Here is a 16258-nt window from a genome sequence, read left to right as displayed (position 1 = left end):
TCAAACACAGCTACTGCATGTGGCAGTGAGCAGCAGATGTGTGTGGTGGTCAGCAGGAGGCTCTGAGGGCCACAAAACTGAGGGCCAAAGAGGGGTATTTCACTCAGCAAACCAAGGAAGAGCCATTTCATCCTCTTTCCAGAACCTCCTTGTTTCTCTGCACCATAAAAAGCGGCAAGAAATATTGATCCCAGCTTGTACTGGCAACAGAACAAGAGCATAATTTCATTTCCTGCTGTATTACAGAGTTTAAAACCGACTGCTTAATTTCTAAGAAAGTCAAATTAATGGTACTGAAATGGGCCTGGTGAGATGAACATTTCCTGATGCTTTAAAAGAGCTTAGTTCTGAGCCCAGATTTAGAAGCCACCATTACCTCTATAGGGGAACACCCACCACCCCAAAATCTGCCAAATGCAGGGACTGGGCAGCTGTTGTATTTCAAACTAACTTTATTGATTCATAAAATTCCTCCTTAGCAAAACCACCAGGTTATAACTGTGCAGGTCATCAAGCAGAGGAACATTTTCTGACACTGCTAAGGGTCACAAATCACAGTGGGGAAGAGAATTTCTGCTGGTCTTGTGAATTAAACTGGGTAGCAATTACTGCCATGGGGCTGAGGGAGTTCAGCTGGTGCAGAAAAGTGGGGGAATCCATGTGCTTTGCAGGTAAAGAAAAGTTTGAAACTGCCACCTGGGGGAAATCCAAAGTTATCTTGAAAACAATGTAATAGGGGGCTGAAAACCCCTTATGTTTCTCTGTGCCTTAATTTTTAAGCTCTCTAGCCTCCAAAAACTGAGAAAATTCCATATCTAATATCCCTATACTTATAGTCGAAGTTTTACTTATTTTTTAGCTGCACATGCCATTTCTGTTTAGTGTACAGGTTTTGCTTTCCTATGCAAAATATTTATTTTCTTCATTCTTATCCTTAACTACTCATGTTAATACACTCCATTTAATTTCATCATATAAAACTGCACCCGAGGTTGGTGCCCGATGCCCTAATTCCTGCAACCCAAACACTGGCAACAAAGTTCCACTACACTACTCTGACAGACACACTTAAAACTTTTTTTGTTATATTTTAAAGACTGCAGCCTTTTGCAGGAACAGCTGTCTGAGATGAGCTAGCTCGAAATAACAGACATAGCAACCAACAGGGGGGTACAAAATACAATATACACAACGATTTTGTAACTTTTATACTCGCTGCTGAAGTCATTACTGCAACATCACAGGTGGACTCTGCATTACACACCCCAGGCTGCAACACCTTCACTCATGGGAGTTAGAGGGAATTTTTCTCAGGCTCACTTTGCTGTAAGTAATCCCTGAGGTATTAAGCATCTTTGTACTTTTATCCTAGAACATCTGAGAGCTGTGAGGACTCAGATCTCTCTTTAATGTGCCGGTGGGTGCGGAGCTGCTGTGCACCATTTATCACCCTACCTCACCTGCAGCTCTGCCCACCAGCTCACAGCCCGTGCTTTCCATCCTGCACACCCCTGGCTGCTGTTCTTCCACTGCTATTGCTCCTGCTGCTGCACAGGCAGAGCTCTTGCTGCAGCTCCAGTGAGTAATTCTTGCCTGACTCCCCAGAATATCCTGGGTGTGGCCACAAGGAACAGGCTTTCAGAAAATACACATTAATTCTCTGCAACCTGTACCTGCACCCTAGGGCACCCCCAGGGCCAAAATGCACCTGCACCCTCAGGAACGCCAACTATCCCACTTATTTTGGAAAAATTAGCATCTGGCAGGAGGATTGTGTGACTTGATGAGAAACAGCCCATCACACAAAGTGTCCTCATCACCCACTCCGTTACTTTCTGCCACTTACAAATGATGCAGCCACCTGGCTACTCTCACATCATTCCCTTGTCCTTCCCCGTGTGATTATGACAAATTCCTCTTCCCATCCCCTGGGTATTTCTGTCATGTCTGGAAGGTATTCAAGGAGCTGGCAATGCATAACATGCCACTGCATCCTGTGCTGCTTGTATAAAACATTCTGATCTTCCCATATTGAAACAGCACCGAAAGGTATGGAAATTTGGGAGATTGCATTTGGATTTTGTTTGCTTTCTTGGTGAAAGATGGTGTCTGCCATAACCAAGCTATGGTTTGGCAAAGGAGAAAAATGGGCTGTCTGAAGATAATCGATATTGAAACTGCTTCAGGGCACTCTTGGAAATGTGTATTTATTGAAGTCTGAAACAGCTGAGGGACAAACAACAAAATTATGGCACAAAAGTTCTTCCTTCTCTGAGTCAAGAAGCACTTGAAGCAGAGGTTTTACTCTTTGCTTGCCTTGCTCTGCCTTCCACAGACACCAGTGCTTTCATGCTGTGTGCCTGCAGTGACTGATTAAGCACCAAGCCCTAATCCCCAGACTGGGGAGACAAAATGAAGAGCCAAGGAGGAGCAGCCCAGATTCTCCTTTCTCAAACCTCACAGCAGAAACTCATGTGTGAGTACAGGAGAAAAGCTGACCTGAAGAACAACTGCTACAAATGCATTAAGGGTATTTGTCCCTGCAGGAGAGGAGCAGAGAATGCCTGTTTGCATTGCAGCAATTCCTGGGGCTCATTAACAAACAGGATTAATGAAGATGTCCTCAGCACTCTACTGCAGGGGAGTCAGCAGGCAGAGATGCACTCTCATCTCATCCCCCACATGTGTTTTATTGCTCTGCAGTGATGCTTGTGGCACAGGATTTCCTCCTGATGCAGAAGAAGACCTCTACCCCACCCCAAGGACTACTGTCCCCTCCTTTTCCCTTGGAATGCTGTCATTCCATGTGTATCCAATGTAATATATATACCAGGAGGAAGAAATGCCCAGTCTAGCACCCAGCCTGCTGTGATTCAGCAGGAGGTGAACCTGATTACAGCAGGTTAATTAATGCCCCACATTTGTAAAGCTCAGCATTTATTAATGATTTCTTTTCTTCGGGGGAGAGATGAATTGATGTTTGGCCTGAGAAGACACATGGAGGAAATTTGTCCCAGAGAGAAAGCATGCAGAAATGCAGCTTGCAGAGCCAAGCTGCATGCGCTGCACGGCAGAGAGGGGAAGTGCCTGCCCCTTGCCTTCCCAGGAAATGTCACTGCTCTGGGTATGGACTGCAGCCAGACACTTCGAGTGACAACAAAGTCTCCTGTAGCATTTCCAGTGTCATCTTCCCAAGCTGCTTGCTGAACTCCGTGCTGTGCCTCAGTTATCTGGAGAGTTCATCCTCCAGCCCCAGCTCTGCCAAGGACAGAGCTTCTGATGGGGCCAGGCCCCGCTGCCAGCTGCTCCAGACACAAAACCATGAACACAACAGCCCTCTCTGGACCCTTCTCTTCAGTTAATTGTTATGATGGGTCCCTCTAATTCATGTGGGATTGTGTGTAATGTGTCACTGCATCGCTGGAATTATTCAGGGAAAGAATGATGAGTGGTTTGTGGCCCAGTGAATAGCAAATGCTGCTATTCTTGTGCAGTCTTAGGCTTGGGCTTTGTCTTAGTGACAAGCCTGTTCGATGACAATAAAGGAAAGGGAATTGGAAAAAATGGCCAAGGAGAGAATCTTTGTTTTCTGTCCCTCACTGCAGTCTCCCTGGAATGTGAGGAGTAGCAGGGAACAAAGAGAAAGCACTTGAAGCATTGAAACAGACTGATAAATGCCTTTGTGATAAACTGCTTTTCTGCTCATCTGGAAGGTCAGTGGTCCAGTTTTTCTCATACTTTTTACCATGATAAAAATCAGATGTCCAAAAGAATCAGCAAATTGAGGGGTCTGTGCTCAGTTTGACCAAGTGAATTTAGGAGCCACTTGAATCAGCAGATAATCAACAACAATTGTGGAACCTGTTCAGGAAAAACAACTCAATATTCCTCTCTGCGCTTTAGCCAGGAAAGGAGCTCACCCACACATTTCCCCAGAGACTTGTCCAGGAATTTGGAAATGGAAATACTAGGAGAACTGCTTCTGGTTCTGTTTTTGCTCTGGTTTATCTTCTAGTATAAAACAAGAGTCACCCAAAGCAGAGGAGGAAGCATCTACTCTAGCTGTACCGAGTGACCACCCAGGGACACAAACAGCTCCCCCCACTCCTGTTTTGTTCCCAGATGATGCAGCAGCTCATCACCTCACTGTCTCCAAACCTCTCATGTTAGTGGTCAGAATGGAGAGTAAGTGCCCACTGGTTTATCTGAAGTCCTGTGCACACAAGATTTTGCTTCCTTCCATACTGTTCCTGACCTAAAGAGCCTTAACATGCAGAGCCACGCTGCTTTTGCTTTCAGTCTGTTGACAAATTTAATCATCAAGGTACAGATTGGCTTTTGGGTACACAGAATGAGATTACAGTGGAGAAAACAGTTTTGAACATTCAAATGAAAGTTCAGTTTGATAAGGGCTCTACGGCCCTGAGCTGCCTCAGCTCAGATCCATCCTGCACTGGGATTACTCAGGAATCTCAGATGGTTATACAGCCAGGAGACTCTGGTATTACAGATGGACATGATCTAATTTCAAGTGGGAAGACTGTGGAAAAAGAAATTGCAGGACTGGGCTCCTGACACACACAGTTTCACATGGGGAAACAGAAATAGGATAAAAAACTCTACCACAACACTCACCCCTCAAGTTATAACCAAACATCAGGAAGCAGTGGGAAGGTTTCCCTTTATACACCCAAAGTGGTCAGCAAGGTTACTCCACGAGAGGAGACAGGGGCAGATCACAGCCCATGAGCCTTTTGCAGCCAGGAAGCTTTACAAACAGAGCAAAACCTCCTCCACAGCCACGATTCAGGCTGGTGAGCACAAATCCCAACTACCTGCAGGCAGAAACTGGGGGCAGCAGTCTCAGCATCCCAGAAGGGAGCCACCGCTGCAAGTCGGACAGATGAGGCACACGGGGAGAAACAGCAGCAGAAGGAGAAGGGGTAACTCACAGCAATGAGCTGGTAGGAGTTGTTCATCATGGCTATGAGCATGTTCAGCAGCACGACCAGGGAGATGACGTTGTAGGTCCCAAACATCGTGGCCCCAACAAATTCCGTGAACTCGTGTCTGGCTTTCACGTTGGTGACGTAGAGATTCAGCAGCCCAAACACAGACCAGAAGAGTGACTGGAGGGTCTCGAAAAGTCTGCAAAGAAAGACAGACTTTTAGCTGGCTACCTGATGTTGGGGGGTGGAAAATGATCTTCAGGGAACACACAGATATTGGGAGACATCACAGAGCAGCCACTCAGCACAGCCTTTTATGCTTCCCTGAGGACAGCCACAGTGACCCACCACCCAATGCATGTGAGAGGTGTCCCATAACAGCATTTGCTGTCTGTCCAAGAGCCCAGTCCACATCCTTGTGAGATGCAGTGAGCACAACTTCCCCAAGGAACCCAAGCCTCCCTTTCCCACTCTGCACACTTGCAAAGAACAGCCACAATATATTCCATTTAATTAAAATTGCCATGCTGCGATGCTGCTGCTATCTATAAACTCTCCTGTTTAATCAGTGCCTGCATCATTAACATGTCTGCAGGATAAATGCTCAGGGAACCCATCCCCAAGTACAGCGTGACTGCAGCAGTTAGCAGTGCACAACAACAAGGCACCACAAGGTGGGAGATAGCAGAAATCGCAGCACTTGCACCTTCTGCTCTGATTTGCAGTGCTCTGCTTGGAATACACCTGCCCAAAACACTTCTCTGTTTGCAATGCACCTGCCTAAAATGCTGCTCTTTTTGGAATACACCTGCTCAAAAACACTGCTCTGTTTGCAGTGCACCTGCCCAAAAACACTGCTGTGTTTGAGGTGCACCTGCCCAAAAACACTGTTCTGTTTGCAATGCACCTGCCTAAAATGCTGCTCTTTTTGGAATACACCTGCTCAAAAACACTGCTCTGTTTGCAGTGCACCTGCCCAAAAACACTGCTGTGTTTGAGGTGCACCTGCCCAAAAACACTGTTCTGTTTGCAATGCACCTGCCTAAAATGCTGCTGTGTTTGCAATGCACCTGCCAAAAAAAACACTGCTGTGTTTGCAATGCACCTGCCCAAAAAAAACCTGCTGTGTTTGCACTGCACCTGCCCAAACACACTGCTCTGTTTGCAATGCACCTGCCCAGAAACACTGCTGTGTTTGGAATACACCTGCCTAAAATGCTGCTGTGTTTGCAATGCACCTGCCCCAAAACATTGCTCTGCTTGCAGTGCATATGCCAAAAAAACACTGCTGTGTTTGGAATACACCTGCCCAAAAACCCTGCTGTGTTTGAGGTGCACCTGCCTAAAATGCTGGTGGCTCTGAGTGGTTGGAGCAGCAGCTCCCACCCACCACGGGCAGAGTCCCTGGCAAACCCTGCAACCACTGCTCAGTAATGACTCAGATGAAAAAGAGTCATCACTTTAATTCAGCTCAAGAGTTTCTCTTCTTTTGAAGGCTTCCTTCCACAGATGAACCAGACCTGACCCCCCTGAGCTGATGAGATCATCCCAGGTTTCTCTCTGCTTCAGCCACAGACGAGTGACCTTTCACAGCCACGTCAGACGCGTAATCAGCAATCTAAATAATTGCTCTATTTGGGAATCTTTGTTTTAGCTTTCCAAAATACTGCATTTATATCATCCAAAAATGACATTTATATGCCTGTTTAAGAGTTTCCATTTTGGCCTGAGGTCAGCAGATGTTTTCAAATGCGACTACTAGACAAATCAATATGAATAATTCAGATGCTTTACTTGACACACCAGGAATCTGTTCTCCCATCTTCTCCAGGCATTTGTTCACATGTATCTCCATGCCTTATATGAGGATTTAGTTTATATTTTGTGGATGTAGCTTATGTTTTTCACTAGACAAAATCATAAAGATGCTTTAAAGCAGAAAACCTTTCTCCCAAGAAAGCTCAAGTTGGTTGCTAGGCTTATTAAATAACCGAGGTATTAACCAAAGAATGCCAAGCATTTCTTTACTAGAAGTGGTGGAGTGCTAGCTGTCTTTTAAAATATTTATCATACTTTTACTATTACAGTAGAAATACTACTTGGGCTGTAGGTACAAGAGAGACAGAAGTTCTAATCATTGAACTGAAATCCGTTCTAAAAGTGATCAGTGCATTGTTCTGGATACACAATATTACCCAGGTGTGTAACCTGGGCCCAGACTAAAGCAAACATTCACATGTGGGCATGTAGTGCCCTTGACAAAGCCACCAAGTGGTTCCTGCAGCTCTGCAGAGCAGTGAGGCTCAGGGGCTGTGTCCTCAGTGTTTGACAGGACAGGTCACAGCCTCTTTTCACAGTCCATGTTTCAGCGGAGGCTCACACTGCTTTGGAGCAGCAGCTATAAAAAATAGAGTTTTGGAAATTGTTATTGAGAGACTCTCATGTCCTGCTGAGTGTATTTGGAATCCAAATCAAACAGAAGAATTCTTAAAGCTCCACCCTCTCCCTGGTGGCTTAGACAGAGCCAAGTGCCCCTTCTGCCACAGGAACCTGTGTCCAGGCGAATGGCAGCGTGACCCTCCAGAGAGAAGGTCACAGCAGGCAGGGAGATGTGACTTCCTCCACCCCTACCTCCTCTTCCTCACTCTCCTCTCCCTCCTTCAGTTGCCAGCATCACAGCTATAAACACAATTTCCAATCATCTGCCTAAGCAGCAGGCACTCTGCTTTCTGAGGGATGGCAAGGCCGAAGCAGAAAACCTTAAATTATTCATTACTTCCCCTCATTGCTGTCACAAAGGAATATTACTTCTCCATGATCTGTGTGTGCAATGCAGAAAATTTCCTCGCCAAGAAAATGCTAAACCCACCCTTTGAGGGTAATAGGAAATAATGTGCTAGTAAATAGGTGTCACACTTGACATAAGCTGCAGACACACATGGGGCATCCTCTTTGCTCTCCTTGCAGAAAGAGAGCTCATTGTGTGAGCCCAGGAATGCTGTGGGAACCAAAGTGCACTGGTTCAAAGCTTTGCAGGTGTATTCCTTCATGAGGAATGAGCCATGAGCAAAATCAGGGTCCCCAGCTCTGGCTGGACTGGCTCCAGCCTCCTTCGCTTCCCCCCAATCCAATATTTGGATCTGCAGCTGCTCCTTCCCAGCCACTGCCCCTTGCTGTGCATCTGCTCCCCAGCCAAATGTCAGCTTGTGCTGGGGGTGTTAATAAAGACCATTTAAACTTTTAAGAACATGTTAAATAAATTTCTTAACCGAGCCTTCAACAAAAAGTACCTGCAGAGTGTTCCGTCCCCTGCCAGGAGACCTCACTCCTAATGGATCCCCTCCCACTGTGATTTTGTTTTACACAAACCTCTGCCACAAAGGCTGAGCCCCCTCAATTTCCTTTCTGTGCTACATTCCCTTGGCAGGGGGTTTAAATGAATGTTAGGGTGGCAGAAATTGTGGTTTGTATTTAAACTGATCTACACACTTTCTGCTAAGTGCTTCTTGTATAATTTTTTGCTCCCATGACATTACACCTTCTTACAGGCTTCAGGATGGTTGGTTTCTTGCTTGCTTTGTTTTTTGGGTTTTTTTTCCTGCTGGCCCAATGTTCTTTTTCTTCAGTCAAATCCTGCTATTGCTTCTCCACTTACCTGACACAACAAAATCTGCAAAAAGAACCAGTGTGCAGTGGTGGCAGGCCCAAACCAGAATGCAAAACTGAACACATCTGTTCACCACAGCTCCAGAGAAAGGCAGGGTTTGGAACTGGATTTTGTAGGCTTGATCCTTCCTGAGGTAGAATTTACCCCATAACACACTTGCCAAACTTTCCTCCCTCTGGCTGCTGCATCAATATGGACACAGTTCAGGGAATAAATTTGTTATTTAATTCCTTTGCCAGGGCAGCACGACACATTTCTGGGGCATGTGAGGCAACTGAAACAGAAAAAAGTCTGAAATCTTTAATTCTGTTTCTCATTAGCACAGTGCAGGTCCATTCACTTCCCTTAGACAGAGAGGGGTTTCATGAGAAGATGATTCCAGCCTGTGGTGTTCCTGCTCTGCAGTGGGAAATGGCACATGTCAACATGTCCGGCCCACCAGGTCATGCTGCTCTTGAAGGATGTGCTCTATCCCATGAAAATTCCATATTTCTTTTAGGAGAGAGCCCACAGGACAACGCTGGAACCTCTACTCTCCCAACCAAGTCATGTGGCCTCAGCCATCATCTGTTTTTGATAACAGTGCAAATAGATCCCAAATCCTTTCTTAACCCCAAACCTTCAGCTGACAGAGGGAGGAGAATTATTGGGCATCATGACAAGTTTTATTTAATTTAGCATAAAGTGGTGGACAACAGTTTTGTTTTGCTTGTTTGCAGGGCGTGGGCCTTTTTCTAGACCGTGCTTTATTTATTTCTCCTGCCATTGTGAGTTAAGTACTGTGCAAGCAGCAAGAACAATCGGGTGGGGGCTGATTATTATAATTATTTCTACTATTAGTAATTAAAACAAATACATCAGCAAGACAATTCATGTCATTTTTCAGCATGTGCTCTCCCTTTCAGCTCTGCCAGCTGTCCTCACAGCAATTTCCATGCCAGCATCTCAGTAAAGTACCAGCACTCCCAGCAAAAAAAAGGTTCTGCTGGGATTTTAGTCTGCAAGGAAAGCAGAGAAGCCTGCAACATCATATATCCACAAAAATGGTCTAGGTGAGATTGTTGTTGTTGCTGTGCCACATTATTTATTAATCTCTGTTTTTAACAAGTTTATCCCTTATTTTCTTCATTCTATTAAAGTTCCCCTCCTTTCTTCACTAATTAGGCAAAACAATTCCTGTGGCAAAAGGACACTTCCTTTCTCAAATCTACTGAAATTGTGCATAGTCATAATAAGATTTAAGTTGCAGGATCATGTAGAGAAACTCCTTGGTCCAGAACTAAAAGGTCTCCCAGACCTGAGTCTTTGCGACAGCAGAGCTCAGCACAATGTCTGCCCCACTTAACTCCCACCTTTCCTGCAGAGCCAACCACCTCACCTGGTACTTGCAAATGAATAAATAAATAAAGGCTCTGTCAGTGCAGTGACAGGCAGCAGCAAAGGCAGGGGGGACAGGGGACAGGGGAAGCAGCCTCAGAAGCAGAAAGGAGAGGATGTCTTACGTGGAGAAGGCATTGTTCTGTTTCTCACATCGGATCCCCTTGCAGTTGTTGGGTTCCTCCGAGGCACTGGTCTCATAATAAAAATAAAGCTGGTTCAGTCCATTGGCAAAAGCCAGAAGCACCAGGCAGTAGATAAAAAGGAATTTGAGGATGTCTAGCAGCATGCGTCCCAGAGAAATCTGCAGGGGTCCCAGGTGTGAGTTGGCTGTAAACAGGGAGATGAGCCGCAGGGAACTCAGGATGTTGGATATTGCAAAGAGAGCTTCTGCAATCAGGGTCGGGTGCCACATCTCCCACTCCTCCCTCGGGCGGGAGCCGTTGTACTGCGGGAAGGAAGGAAGGAAGAACAAGGCTGTAAAACGAGTGGTGTTGGGATGACTCGGAGATAACTGCACAAGTCACACCCACTGACCCAACCCTGCACAGGTAAATCCTACCCAGGTGCTGTGGCACTAAAAGGGCTTGTAACCCCTTACACATCAGCTGCTGTCAGACTCACAGCTGGGATCCAGGACAGGAGCTGACTGGATTGGGGCAGAGATGAAGGTTTAATGACACTTTTTTTCTGCCTGCTACATTATGAGTCCCTGATGGTGAGAGATGTGGGACCGGGTTTTCTTTAGAGGTTTTGGGTATGTTGGCTGTTCTTAGCCTAAACTGGAAAATTAGGATTTTTAAAAATTGGTTTTACTTCTGAGTTCACAGTCTGTGAGTTCCTTATGTCCGTGGGTTCATACACCTCCTGCTCTTTCAACATTTAAAGGGGTTCAGATTTTAGCAGGTTCCAGATGTAAACTTCCAATTACTTTTGTTCTTCTTCCTTCTAAATATGACTGCTCATTATAAACTCTGCACATTCCAGGAACAAGGGGAGGGAGGGAGAAGGAAGGGAAGAAGAAAAGCAGTGAACTATTGGATGCTTTCCTTCCCATGTAATCTCAAAACAAGAGCCGGCAGCCCAGAACCAAAAGGCTTTTTTCGTATTAATTTTCTTATTAGTTAATTTGTCATGGCAATTTTAGGAGAGTTGCTAAAGCAGAGGTCTTAATTACAGCTGAAACACTGGGTACAGTTGAGTGCATCAATTACAACATTAACTGGGTTTGTAATGCAGCTGTAAAAGCAGAAGCATTTTCGGAGCAAAGTGTGGCCAGATGCGAGCAGGTAGCATAAAAGAGCTGGTTCTGTAAAATGTAACTGCTCTGCTTCTGTGAAATGCAAAATATAACTGCTCTGGCTTAACGACCCTGGCACGGAGAATGGAGTCAAAGACATTTAACATCAAGGAATAATTGTCCTTTTAACATTTGTCTCTGCTCATTTAGCATGCATAAAAAGGTAGAACTGCGCTCAGAATAACACAGCTAAAACAATAACCAGCGTGTTTAGGGCTCCTAAAATAATTCTGGTACCTTTGAAAAGGAAATGGTACCAATATCACATTGACAGACAAGATTGCAGAGACTTTCTATTTAAATCTGAAGGTCCAATACACAAGCTCCCAATTTTTTCAAGGGCTCAGCAAAAAGCAGGTTGATATTTCAAACCATCCCTCTGTATGAAGGAGATGAGACATGATACAGAGGCATTTCAGCATGACCTCGGATTGCTTCTGACATTTCCAAACTGTTCTTTATTACATGAACATCACGGCCTGAGCCTGTTAACTTGATTTGAAGATGGGTCTTAAAAAGCCTACAAACAGGCAGAGAGGTGAACTTTTTGTGGATATCCAGCAATGGAGGTGGGTGAGTGGGATTGGGAAGCCTGGACAGCAGATTTGCACAGTTATTCCCAATTCTATTCTGCAGGCTGGCTGGACACAGCAGCCCAGGGCTCTCTGCTAAAGTTTAGCAGAGATTGCACATAAAGGTATGGGGAAAATACCTTTTTTAAAGGTATTAATATTTTTAAAGGTATTTAATATTTTTAAAATACTGCTTTAAAAAGAGGTGTGGGACACTCTTCTGTGTCTCCCACCTCTTTTTGAAGCAATATTTAGGTCATTAAGGTCATATTTAGGTCCTTTATGAACTGATGGTATCTCCTTGCTTGGCAAATAGAATCTTCAGAGCAGCCTGGCATCACAGGTAATAGAAAACAGCAGATTTCAGAGTTATCTAATGAAGCTGCTGATCTGGGAAGGCTGGAGTTGTTTGTTTTGGGGTCTGTTCAAAAGATGAAACACAGCAGAGATGTACACAGAATAGTACAAATAAATTACACCATGCTGTCACATTTACCCTTCCTCATTACATGATAATTCAATGCAGCAAATGAAAACTGATTAAGAAAGTATTTCTACCCTATAATTAGCCTGAAGATTCCATTGGTATCAGACAATATTAGAGCCAGGTCTTGGAACCAGTCAAATCAAGGAAAAAAAAAAACTGTCTTCACGTAAAAACAAGGATGAAAACATTTAGTGTCAGTATGCAATTTATTTTTTCTGATATTTGGCAGAAAGTTAAATGTCCATGTAATCCTTTGAAGTTCTAAGAAGTGTTAGAATATGGTATATTGGCATATATCCCAGCCTCTTGCAGCTCAGGGCTGTTCTATAAATACCAAATCATGTTGCAAAATGTTTTGAAGCCATTATCAACACTAGAAACCCTCACGCTGCGGAGCACACTGCAACCCCTGGGCAACACAGGGCAGAGGCAGCCTCAGTGACCACGTCTTTCAGAAGATTTTCTGCACCTCTCAGAATTGCCTGACACTGGTCCTCATCAGGAGCTGGGCTGAGCTGGGCCAGGTTTAGCCCCAGAGGGTTTGATCTGGGCTCAAACACATTTATTCCTGCCAGCCCTCCTTGGTGTGCTGGCCCATGGGGTTTTGTGGCTGACCTGCACGTTTCTGTGGCTCTTACAGGGAACATAAACAGAGCTGCACCTCTTCTGCACCTGTGCTTTGGCTGTGAGTTTAAATCCCAGTGTTTGACTGCACAAACCCAAGGACGCACAGCTCCACAGTAACTTGTGTGAGGAAGAACCAGATTGGTAACATTTTAAGTTTTGTCCGTGTATTTTACCATTTCCAGCTTTTTTTTTTTTTTTTTTTTTTTTTATTGCTTGTGGTTTAAAGACCAACCTTTCAAGTCTGTAATTTCCTCCCTGGTTCTGAATGTTGGGAGAATAAAAGACATAATCTGTTCCTGCTTTGATGCTGTTACAGAGCTGCCTCTTCAGGGAGCAGCAACCAGCTTAAAAGCTTTTTCCCTTTGAAAATCTGACTCACCACGACTGCAGCCTTCAGGATTTAACAAAGGCCCCATAGCAGGGCTGTTTGCATTTTGGAGTCAATGGCTTGGTGCAGTTTTCTCCTCTCTCCCCCTCTGCCTGCTGGGCAGGACTAAACAAGGTTGCTCTGGGGAAGTGCTTGTCCTGGTTTTTGGGAGCTGGGCTGCCAGAAGTGGAACCTTGGAAGAGCAGGCGTGGCCAGGGAGCAGATCCCAGTCACTTGATTTACACCTGAGTAATTTCACTGACTGCAGTGAAGCTGCTGCTGATTCATACCAAGGGAAGAAGTAGGCCAAGCACGAAGCTCCAGCTGAAGCCAAAGAGAGCTGTTGCATAAGGAATTTTACTTTTGTGTCTTGTCTTTGAAAAAGGGAGACAGAAGGAAAGTGCTTCGGGCCATCCCCTGACTTCAAACCCTGTGCATATGCTAATTTGGAGCATCAGAAGTTTATAAATGTGGAAGGTGCTTTTGAGGATGAGCTCTGTTGTGGGCTCTCACCACAAATGGAACATGACAGGGAAGAACCTACAGGGTGTTAAAGCCCCAGCTTGTTGCTTTGTCATTTCCCTGCCCAGAGGTTACATAGTACAAAGTCAATTGACCCCTTTATATCAGATTATCAGAGAGAAGCCTCCTAATAACAGTCTTGCTCTTCTCAGTAGACCTGTCACAAACTTTTGATTACTAACCTTCAGATCTGTAGGGTTACACATTATAAAGCTTGGCTCTAGAAGTTTTCAGGTAACCCTGTTCTTGCTTTCCCTTTACCATTTTATTTAAAAGCTGTTTTCACTATGCATTGTTGAAGGAGGTCCAGTGCCAGCACAGAAAAAAAAAGTGCTTTGGCAACTGAGTAGCTACAAAAGGCACAGAAAGTGGAGAAATTTCTCCCCAGCGCCCAATCTATTTCACTTTTAATCAAAGAGTCAGAATGAGCAGGCAGTTCATTCTCCAAACAAAACAGCTTTCCAGGTGAATTTCCAAAACTGGACTGCTTGAAAAGCTGCTATTTTCTCTGCTTTGTGATTTTGATTTGAACAGTTTGTACCCTGTGTACTACAGCTCCCACCAGCACATTACAAATTCCCCCTCCCAAGTTACCGTACCTTGACATAGGCAACAATTTTAAGGGAGATGGTTGCAAGATAGAGGGAGTTCATTGCAAAATCCATCAGATTCCACCAGTCATGTACGTACTCATTGAATCCACCATCCCACATTTCCTTGATTTCTCCCCAGATGAAACCTGTAGAAAGAAAGGGAGTTCATTGCCATGACAAGGCATTATTTGCCATTAAAACCCTGTGTATATACCTATGATGTAATACCAGACAATTTGAAATTAACAGCTTGGAAAGAACGCCTCATCCCTCCTGCCTTCTACAAAGTACAATGCTGCTGATTATGAGACATTTTACAAGTCTGTGGGGAATGCAGTCTGGAGAGAGCTGAAAAAGACCTTGGTTTCCTACCCAGGGCTCCAGATATGCACATGAGGAGACTGCCTGAAACACATGTTATTTATAACCAGGACGAGTGAATTGGCTCAGCTGAAATTTGTTCTACGTGAATAAACTCTTCAAGCAGCTGTATTTGGTATAGTTTCTAATAGATTGTCTGCTCTCACAGACACTCTGAGCAATTCATTGCTCTGTTGGACAGCACTGATTTTCCCTGACTTTCTCCAGCAGCACCAGAACCAGCTTCTGCATGCCAGCACAGCTCCTCCCTAACCTGGAAATATCACCCCAAAGAAGGAAGAAGCAGATCCATCCTCTGCTCAGCCACTCTATTGATGCCTCTTGCTGTAGAAAAAGCCCACAGGGATTATTTGTGAGGAAAGGTAAGACTCAGCAGGAGCCAGGGCACTGCAGCCTGGCAGTGACTCACCTCATGTCAGATATGGCTCTGGGGTTTGTGAGCTGTTTGTTCCCAAGGATACGGCCAGAGCCCGTCATGTCAACCCTGAAATGCCTTCTGGTGATTTTTGGCACTTGCTAATGCTCACTATACCTCCTTGCAGCTGAAAGGGTGAAGGGCAGCTTCTGAAATTCATCACCAGACTGCGAAACCCGCCTGACACAGTTCTGATTATAAGTAACTTCTGTGTCCTTTCTTGTAGAACTGTTTAAGTATTTCTGAAAGCCTAAGTCCCATCAAAAAACAAATGGCAGCCCCTTCGTGCCCTGAATGCTTCTGAAACATGTCTTTAGAGCCCCAGGTATTTTGAATTACCCACTTGACATTAACTTTGAATGAAAACCAGAAATGTGTGAAGAGGAAACAAAACAAAACAAAGTTCACCTCCAGGTGCATTACCAATATAATTACCCAAACTGCTGCCCCTGCCTAACCACAGGATATTGTGACAGGATATTGAGTTCCTTTGTTTCAGATAAATGGAGATATTGTATGACTGTTTATTAAATAGAGAAATTAGAACAGTTTCACCAGATTAAAGGTTATTACTTACAAAATATTTTCCACTATAGAAGGAGAGAGAGCACAAACACAGTGACAGTGGTCACTGATGTGCTGCTTGCAACTCAACTTTAAGCCATTCAATCTGAAGAGCAGCAAAGTTGCAATGAACTGCTGCACGCCCCCAAATATCAATCTGAGCTGCTCAGCTGCCAGCCAGCAGGTCAATGGCCACACAAGCAAAATGTCAGGGCCAGCCAGGTAATCCTATTACAGCTGCCTCCACGTCTTTGCATGCATGCAAATCCATAAAATAAAATAAATCAATGGAGAGGAGCCTGTTGAAGAACTCATACACTGTATTTATAGTGAGTTATCGTTGCTGGTTACTATAGCTACAGCAATGCTGTGTGTGCCTGCTCTCTCTCCTTCTATAATGGAAAATATTTTGTAAGTAATAACCTTTAATCTGGTGA

The 16258-nt window shown here is 44.6% G+C and overlaps 1 protein-coding gene across 1 annotated transcript in view; it reads right to left on the bottom strand.

Moving 5' to 3' along the window:
• The window catches only part of TRPC5 (transient receptor potential cation channel subfamily C member 5), a 104778-nt gene that overhangs the window by 22948 nt on the left and 65572 nt on the right, over nt 1-16258 (bottom strand). The window contains exons 5-7 of the mRNA XM_021525254.2: nt 14468-14607; nt 10119-10441; nt 4953-5148 (exon numbers count right to left, since the gene is read on the bottom strand). Of these exons, the coding sequence (XP_021380929.1) occupies nt 4953-5148; nt 10119-10441; nt 14468-14607 (659 nt within the window). The remainder of the gene's footprint in view (nt 1-4952; nt 5149-10118; nt 10442-14467; nt 14608-16258) is intronic.

The sequence above is a fragment of the Lonchura striata genome, chromosome 14 (assembly GCF_046129695.1).
Source record: "Lonchura striata isolate bLonStr1 chromosome 14, bLonStr1.mat, whole genome shotgun sequence".
Classification (NCBI taxonomy): domain Eukaryota; kingdom Metazoa; phylum Chordata; class Aves; order Passeriformes; family Estrildidae; genus Lonchura; species Lonchura striata.
The sequence above is the reverse complement of the archived record's forward strand: the minus strand, read 5'-3'. Positions and strand labels throughout refer to the sequence as shown.